The 9,679-nt window shown below is 36.2% G+C and overlaps 1 protein-coding gene across 6 annotated transcripts in view; it reads left to right on the forward strand.

Annotated features, from left to right (window-relative positions):
- Atg5 (autophagy related 5) overlaps window positions 1-6,802 on the forward strand; it is a 92,992-nt gene extending 86,190 nt beyond the window's left edge. For 4 of the 6 annotated variants that reach the window (XM_020186858.2, XM_074077623.1, XM_074077633.1 and 1 more), the window contains one exon: window positions 4,435-6,802. In XM_020186858.2, the coding sequence (XP_020042447.1) occupies window positions 4,435-4,571 (137 nt within the window). In that variant the 3' untranslated portion in view covers window positions 4,572-6,802. The remainder of the gene's footprint in view (window positions 1-4,434) is intronic. The other 2 variants (XR_012449196.1, XM_020186859.2) reach the window with 2 other exon arrangements.
- Window positions 6,803-9,679: the final 2,877 nt, after the last annotated feature.

Below are 9,679 nucleotides of genomic sequence, written 5' to 3' on the forward strand. Positions count from 1 at the left end.
AGCCACTAGTACCTGGCATTACTTGACCAAGTCTTTTAAGCAGTATAATTATAATATATTAGTGCTTATTAGTCTTGAAGGTGATGTGAATTTTTATGTTGAAAGCACCATTAAATTAATCCAGACACTTTACATTGCTTTTGAAATGTTTTCAAATGTTATTTAATTCATATAATTTTTTTTGTTTGTGTGGTCCTGGAGTTTGAACTGAGGTCTTTGGGCTCATGAGACAAACAGTCTACAACTTGAGCCACACCCCCATACTTTTTGCTTTTGGTTATTTTCAAGGTTGGGTCTTGATTTTTATGCTTGGGCCAGCCTGGACTGTGATCCTTCTTTTTTAATTTTCTCATGTATCTGGTGGGCGAGTATGTACCACCACACCCAGGTTTATCAGTTGAGATGAGGTCTCATGAACTTTTTGTCCAAGCTGGCCTCCACTGTACTCAGCTACTTTATATGGTTATTAAGTCTGAGTTTTTGTTCTTTCTTGGACAGTGGGACTGACTGACTCAGTACATATTAACATAAGGTCAAACTCTTACAACCCTTTGCATGCCAGTTACATGGTTTGCATGCATCTTTTGCTATATCTAGTACTGAAAGAATTTACCTTTGAGTCTAGGGAGAGAATTATAGTGGCTTGTTGCTTTTTGTTACTAAACCATGACCTTTTTAAAAATTGTCTTCCTTTCTCATTTTCTTAAGTAACTTTTTTTTTTTTTTGATAGTACTAAGAGTTGAACTCTGGCTTGCTTGTTAGACAGGTATTCTGCTCGAGCCATGCCTCTAGGCCCTATAAGTAATATTTTTGCCACCCTGGGAGGGATGGAGAAGACAGTCATGTCATGGAATACATACAAGGTCCAAGGCCTATGCCAGGGGATACTCCGTTTAATCCTCCTTGCAACCCTGGAGATTAGAATTCTTTATCCATACTGTAAGATGAAGAGTTAGAGATTTACAAGTTAACTAAGTTAGTTGCCTAAGAATTCAAAGCTATTAAATGATGACAGTTGAACTCTGAAAGAACATTTTGCTGTTAGGCATGAAAGACCAGATGGTAGAGTGGGAGGACTGTGAGTGATTCTCTGGGCCAGAGTTTACAATCACAAGTGCACATGAGTTCTAAAGCAGCAAGAAGGACTTGGGGGACAGTCTCCATCTTCCATCATCCAAACTCCCCTTTACCTATATGGTGCATACGGGGTTATTGTATAAAATTTTGATGAAAAATTCTATGCCAGGATGATCAGAAGATTCAGAAGGTATGGAGAGGGGCCCAGCTAGGTCTCCCACATGGTTCTCATGGTCAATCAGGTTTATAAACTATTACTCTATACAGTCACATTCGCTTCATGTATGAGAAACAGCCTCATACATGATATCTGCACAGTCATTCATTACCAGAATTGTAATTCAGGTTATCTGTCTGTCATTAACTATGGGTGCAGTTTGGCCTTCTCTCCTTTATGTCTCATTTATATTGTATATCATCACATTAATTGTATATGTACTTATATAAGCAACATCTTTGTTTATGCATAAAATGTAAGCATTGTTTTAAGTGCAGTTACATAGCTACTGAGATTTTCCTTTTCCTGATTTAATATTTTTTGTTTCCATATGTATTTCTACAGTTCCACTCATAACCAAAAGAAACCTGAATACATTTTTTCTTTAAATGTAACAGTTCTAAAAATGTTCACTTTAAAGTAGATGCTGGCTTTTTAAAGTACATTCTACACAACGATGATGTGTACTCTTCAAAATTGTCTGGAAATACAAAAAAAGGCTAAAACCTATACTTTAGTTATGTAAAATAATATCTATAAGAAATACACACTGTAAAGTTATGTTGAAGTCAAAATTCCCCCCCACCCAAGTGACATGTATGAAAGATCACATAAAACTATTTAACTTGATTACCTCTTAAATGTTTGCCTAATTTAAAGCTTCACAGGCATTAACTTTTTAAAAGACCAAGTAAGAGATGTGGGTATGTGTATATAGCTTGGTGCCCTAGATTAGCTCCTTGTATGCTGAAAAAAAATGGGAGAGGTGCACAGTGACATTCTTCATTTTTCTCTTGAGGCACTTGATGTGTAGTAACATACTTCTCATCTCAAGTATTAAACTCTAGGTTTCCATCTTGAAACAGACATTTGTACCAAAAACATGGTTTTTCTTTAGCAATATCATCGAGTGTTAGAGAAATAACAATTTCCACTGTTCCCTTTTGTTAATCAAGATATTGTCAATTTGTCCAGTTTTGCTTTATTGTTATTTATGCAAGCATGAATTAAGGTCAAAGCATATATATTTCATGGTTTATCTTCAAATATTTTTGACTTTTTGTTGTTTCAGTAACTAAAGCAGGTTTTATAGATTGGGCTCTTCTACAAAGTAGAAGTAAGCATCAGAAACTGTTACTCAGCAGTGACCTCAACTACCAGACTGGGGAATCATCACTGCCTGTTTAAGGCTCTACAGCATCAATGTTTGCTTAGTGCTTATGCTCCCCAATTGCTGTTGTGCAGCTCAACTCCAACTGTCCTTAGATAATAGGAGTGGTCTTTTGCCTTTCCAATATACTGTGCCCAAATGGTGTGACATTGTCTTTGCTCCCATACTTAACTGTTGCGTTAGGAACAGTATTGTGGGTAATTAATTAGTTGTGACTTTTTTCCCCCCTGTTTCAAGGATCCAAAGGTGACTCTGGCCTAAGAAAAAACTTTACACATAGGAACTTTTACTCTTATACCACTACTCTTTCATTTTTGACTCAGTGTTAAGTAGGAGGAAGTTTCTGAGAATATTAAAATAGTTCAAAGAAATATATAATAAGAATATGAAAAGAAGTATACTAGAAATGTTTTCTAATATTCTAAGAAATTTTTAATACAATAAAACCTTGGCAATCTAGAGTAGCTAAGGGTTTATCCATTTTAATACCAACACTAAAAAAATCATCTGAAAGTCATACGCTGTACATTCTGTGTATAGCTTAATCTTTTATTTATAGATGATTCATACCAGCATTAAGAAAACCAGTCATTAAATTTATACAGTAATCACAACTGTATAAAACATATTACATATTGATGCAACAAAGAAAGGCAGGAAAATCAAAACAATTAAAGCATTTTGGCTAGTAGCATTACAAGGCTTTTTTTCCCCAAAATTGTGTTAAATTGTGACTCCCAAACTGTGATTTGGGAGCTTGATCAGTTGTCTTTAGTAGTGTGTTTCTCGGGTTTTTATATTTGGCATTCTTTTTGGCTATCTCTGTACTATTCTCATGTCCTTTGTTGACTGTCACCTCCCAGTACTGTGCTGACACTGATAAGAAGTCTAAATTTCTTTAAAAGGATCTCATCCCAGATGCCACCTGCCATTATCACAGTACATCATCAGCCCACTTGCCCAGACATTAGAGTACTAGGGGTTTGAAAGAGGAAAAGTAGGGTATTTTCCCCTCAGATCCCTGTTTCATTGTCTATCACTAGTAAGCCAGAAATTTTGACATTGTATTTTGAAGAGACCATAGGGAACTATGATAAGAGATTAACACAAAGGTTTTTGATGGTTCTATTTTTCTTTTCCTTTTTCTTAGAGGAATTTGTTTTTGCTTTCTTTATTTTCCTATTATAACCAAGAGTGTTTCTGTTTACTTTAAAGAGTGTCAGTAGATTATGCCAAAATCTTGCAAAACACAAGATTAGGCTTAAGTTTAATTTGTAATAAAATTTGAGTTTAGAAGAAAAGTGTGAATTGGAGCAAACTTTTAATTAGTGAATGGGTGTCAGCAAAAATCAATCAGGTTCCATGACTCTAAGATAAAAATCCAAGAGTCAAACTCTTAGTTCTGATTAAAACTTTATCTGTTAGATACTACCTCTAACACTTTTTGAGATATACTTGGACACATTACTGAAAACCATCCAAAGCTCCCATACATTTTATTAATCATTTTCTCAAATACTAATCAGATTCTTGATGACTTATAGTCACATTTCTGTTTTACATATTTAAACTATGTATGAACCTACTCCATGTACTTGTCATTTTCAGTAGCCATATATAGTACAGCTTTTAATGTGTAACTAAAAGAATTTTGGTCAGTGGATTTACTGGGCTGTTTTCTCCACTATAGTTTCATTAACGTCAATCTTAGGTAAGCACAGTAATTAAGAAAGAACGAATACTTTCACATAAAGCAACAGAATTTTTTTCAGAATTCATTGTAACCCTCAGGTTTCTGTTTTGGGTGATACATATTGCAACATTTAAACTTTCTCCATGTCTGCATTTCCTGTTCAGGGGACAAAACAGGCTTAAAATCCATTTAATTCACTATGGATTCTGAAAGGGCAAATGTTGATTCTTTGCCATTTTGACTCCTATTACTGTTGACTTTCTGTCTTGGAATAGATGGGGAAAAAAAGAATCAAGTGATGATTCATGGAATTGAGCCTATGTTGGAAACACCTCTGCAGTGGCTGAGTGAACATCTGAGCTACCCAGATAATTTTCTTCATATTAGTATCATCCCCCAACCAACTGATTGAAGGAGCAACTCCTGGCCTGGATGGAATCACCCTGAAACAGGATTTCCCAGAGCATGTCACCCTTTGCTTCAATCAGGTTTGGTGGAGGCAAGCTGACCAGAAGCTCTGCTGCTGCAAGCCAAGCAGGAAGAAGACTCCCTGTGAGATAAGGCACCTGGGCTGGTCTTTATTCATCACTACTGCTTCCCTCCACTACCGGCATTAAACCTCAGCTGCGATATGAAAGACTTAACGGGACCACTGCGAATCTTCTGTCTTCTGGTAGAATAGAATGAAGCTGAAACCTTTGGCCTAAGATGAAAATGGAAACATGTGCCACTCAGTTTGTATTTCTGATTAACAAATAAACAGGGGTATTTCCTAAAGTGAGCATGGTTGAACTTTAGCTCAAGAGAGTGGAAAGGTTGGTTGAATTTTTAAGAAAATTACATGTAAGAAAGTAAAAAAGAAATTCTGTTATCAATAACTTGCAGTAATTTTTTGTAAAAGATCAAATTACAGTAAACCATCTTTCCTTAATGAAAATTTCCTATGTTTACAGTCTGTCTATTGGTATGCAAACAATCTTGTAACTTTGATAATGAACAGTGAGAGATTTTTAAATAAAGCCTCCAAATATGTTTTGTCATTTAATAACAACATAGAATTTTGTCACTTTTCAAGTACTTTCTGAATCCCATATAGTAAATCACTTTTTATTCTACTTGATACCATTTATCATTGACATTGGATGATCTAGGGGATGGGATAACTTGTCTCAGGAGCTGTCATATAATTTATTGCTGCCGATTTTTAAATCTGTGCTTGCTACACACTGAAGGTATAAATAATGTTAACTGTCTTTGCTGTTTTGTTTATCACTGTAAACCTGTCAGACCACAGTACGCTAAGTATGTATAAGATAATTTTGCTTTTCTTTTTTTTTGTTATAGAAAAGCCCATTTCTTTCCAAGCCAGTGCTTTTCACTGGCTCTAAGACTAATAGTTCACTGTGGTTCCCTGCAACCAGTTTTGAAGCCTAAACATTACCTATCTGCTGACTGCAGTAGCTTTCCCTTAACTTAACCAAAAATATCCAGAGGTTACTGGAGTTCTTCATACTCTAAGGAAAGTTGCTGCACTTTAGTAGCAGGTTGCTGGGATTCTTCCAGCTGACTGTGTGTGTGCATTCCAGCTCTGTTCTTGTGAACTAGCCTGTTGTCCAGATTGAATGTCCACCCATTTGAGTGTGCTCAAAGATTTAGAGGCCATACAAAAGTGGTTTTAGATTCTTCCATAAAAATGAATGTTTTCTTATAAAAATTACACGAACAATCCAGTGAGATCCTACTAGTGCTGATTGCTTTTCTTTTTTTCTCTTGTGATTTTCAGTGATTAAGAGCAAATTTATTCACAGAATGTCATAAAGTTGGACAAAGACCAAATATTCTGGAATGGAAATTATAAAATGTAATTACAAAGAATAACATAGGGCATCAGTCACGGAAAAGTAGAAGCAAGTAGAAAATTTTGCCTAATGTAAATAAAATGAAAAGTGCCATTTTAGTAAAGGCAGGAAAAAATAGCAATGTTTGAGTTATGTAAGGAAAAAATCCACTGACTTGTATTTTTGCAAAACAGCCTGATCTGAATATGATTGTTCAACTAAAAGTGTTTATTCGTCTGTTCAGTTTGGGGATTTTCCCCCTTGGTGTTTTGACAGACTGAAGTGAGCATCACTGACTGAGCAAAAGGAGCAGAATGCCAGGAGTGCAAGCTGTGATGAAGTGTAGTAGGAATGGGAAACCATGATAGATTTCCACAGATGTGGCCAGTGGCAGGTATTTGCAGTGGTCTTGTGAACTACTGACGTTTTTGTATGTGTGGAGTGGATTGGGTAGGGAGTATTCCAATATGATCTTATTTTTAGACACTGAAATCTGAATATCATATAATTTCTATGCATCATGAAATGTTCTTTTGATTTTTTCTTTTTTATTAGAATATGTTAATTGTACAAAATGGTTTCATTATAATATTTCCATACATGCATATAATGTACCATGATCAAATTCACCTCCTCTATTCTTTCTTATTGCCCATTACTGCTTCCAGATTTGAAAGTAAATTTTATTAAGCCATTACCCATTCTTACTTGTTTATTATGGTACCAGCATCAAGACATTATTCTTCTGTAATCTTAGTAAATCCAGCCCCCAGTGCCCCAGGGGAAGAATAAAACTAGAAATTAAGTGCTGGCTTAAATATCTATTTTTTCCTTTTTATTTGGATATTTAAATTTTATGGTTTATTAAAAAATTAAGTAAATATGGTATCTGTGTTTATTTCCAGACATTGGGTATAAAATGTATATAAATGAGTTTTCCATTGAGGAAGTTATTAAAACTTCCTTCATCTTAAAATGGTAATGCAAGTTTCTTGGGAAGGAAAGGATAAAGGGTAAAAGCATGTGAAAGAATAGGGGCGAGCCACAAATCTCAATAAGCTTGTTTAACTCATCCTTGATAGCAACTCCCCCAACCTGGGAAAATTAAAATGTTTTATGATTATTGGTATCGTTGACTAGGAAGGAATAAATTCAGACTAAGTGCAGTAAATCTTCGTTTTTCCTTCAAAATGTTAATTTTCACTTAGTTGACCTCAGTCCTGACCGGCGGATAGAACTGAATTTGTAAGCATCATGATTCATGCTTTTGGTTTGGTTTGGTTTTTTTTCAGTACTGGGGATTGAACCCAGGGCCTCATGTTTGCTAGGTAAGTGCTTTACCACTTACGTTCCACCTCCATCCCCTTTTGTTTTGGTTTTGTTTTGCTGAAACAGTAGGGTCTTGCTAACTTTACAGGTTGCTTTGAAGTAGTGATCCTCCCACCTGTGTCCCCTGAGTAGCTGGGATTACAGCCGTGCATAACATACTGGCATAATTTCTGTATGATTCTGGATCCCTGCAGTAACCTCTTATTGTATAAAAAGCTGACATAACTATCTTTGAAGGATGGTGATTTATAGAGCACATTCCAATCTGGGTATGAGGGGACTCTGCCCACTAAATGGACTAGTTGTGTTCTGCTTATCCCTGTTCTGCTTATCCCATTCAATGAAATTCAATTGATTGTTTCCTAAGAAAGCAATATACAAGATTCGACATTGAATGACAGTAAATTTTAATGGTTATCTTTCTAGGGTATTTTTTCAGATAGATTTTCAGGTAACCCTTTCAAGTTTTCAGAAATTTGGTTCATATGGGTCATGTCAGAGAATAATCTCACTATCATACTATTGATATTTAGGTCTGAGGTGAGCTGAGTTTCCTGTTGCAAGTGCCAACATAGTTCAAATACTAGTGCACACTTGGTAGATGATGGGAAAGTCTAATGTGACATGTTTAAGGATATCTGGGCCCTTTCGTAGACAGTCTCTAAGATGGAATCAGCCACAATATCTACTTGTCTCTCAGTTCTGTCACCCTCTGAGGTGTTTTATAAATATATTTATCCTAATCTAAAAGTTAAAAGTTACAGTGGTTGGTAGAGAGGAGAGAAGAAAGGCATGCCTTTTCTAAGATTATTTGACATCAAGGGCACATCCTAATTACAGATTGTCTTTCGGCTTTATGATGGTGCAAAAGTGATAGTCGGTAGGAACTGCACTTCATATTTTGACTTGACCTTTTTTGGGCTAGCGATGTGGCAGGACACTCTCTCAAGCTGGGCAGCAGCAGAGAGCTACAGCTCCCAGCCAGCCATGCAGTCCTGAGACTAAGCAGCAGTACTGTGCAGTGTACTGCTCTGTGGAGCTATCAGGATCAGTAAGTTCTGTGCATCAAAACCATTTTCCACTTGCCATGTAAGTCAAGGAGTGTTTATATAAAAATTGTCCATGTAGCTCCATACAATATAAGGATCCTTCAGATTACCTGTTAGGAACTTCAAATTTAATTCTCCAAGCTTATAACAAATTTAAGTACTACAATTTAAGCATAACAATGACCATAGAGTGACTCAATTTTTAGTTCCTTAAGATGTTTCACTAAGTTCTTAGGTTTTTAAGATAGTAAACCATCTTTGTTAACTTAAAAATGTGTTAGAATGATGAACAATGAGATAAAGATAACTGAAGATTTAGAGTTAGTTGTCAGTGTGCTTTGACATATCAGTGGATTCCTCTGAAGTGGTGAATTTGCCTTCCATCTGTGGCTTCCCCATCTCCAAACCACAGGGATAAAGACCATGCTTTTTCCTTTTCCCCAGTTCTTCGTGGAGTGACTAGCACACAGTTGGTGCTTAGCAGTTGTATATAAAAAGAAACAATGAGCCGGTCGCCAGGTGGCTCACGCCTATAATCCTAGCTACTCAGGAGGCAGAGATAAGGAGGATTACGGTTTGAAGCCAGCCTGGAAAATAGTTTGTGAGACCCTATCTCGAAAACACCCATCACCAAAAATAAGGGCTGGTAGAGTGGCTCAAGGTGTAGGCCCTGAGTTCAAGCCCAGTACCGCAAAAAAAAAAAAAAAATATATATATATATATATTTAAAAGCCAGTCTCCTATTTTTCTATTAAAATTACCAGCAATAAAAATAGGGAGGACTTTGTCATTTAGAAATCAATATACAAAGTTCAGTTGGTTTAAGTTGGCACTGCTGATGAAGACTTGCTTACTCAAATCGGCTACTTTCAGTAGGAACCACTCAGGAAGGACCAGATCCTTGCGTCAGTCCACATTCATTTTAGTTGTAGTATAGACCGCAGTGCATATCTTCTGTTTCAACATCACTCTAATTTAAGCAGCCCCTCAAGTTGGAGCTATTCTCACCAAGCATCTGGAGGTATTAATATTAATTCTGACCTTTTCATAAATGAGTGGTTTGTTTCTTGCTTTTGCTTCTAAGACTTTTCTTCTGAAAATAAGAGCTGTTTAACCCAACATTTCGCAAACTTTCTTGACTAGGATCTCCTCCCCCCTCCCTTAGTATCACAACATTCTATTAAATTGTGGCTTGGGAAAAACTACATTAAATTATTAGATCCTAATGACTTAGACTTTACAGCATATCTTATTCCTCCCTTTCTGACAACTCTTTGGCTATTTGAGAGAAGCTCTCAAGCTTC

This window comes from Castor canadensis, chromosome 1 (genome assembly GCF_047511655.1).
Source record: "Castor canadensis chromosome 1, mCasCan1.hap1v2, whole genome shotgun sequence".
NCBI classification, from domain to species: Eukaryota; Metazoa; Chordata; class Mammalia; order Rodentia; family Castoridae; genus Castor; species Castor canadensis.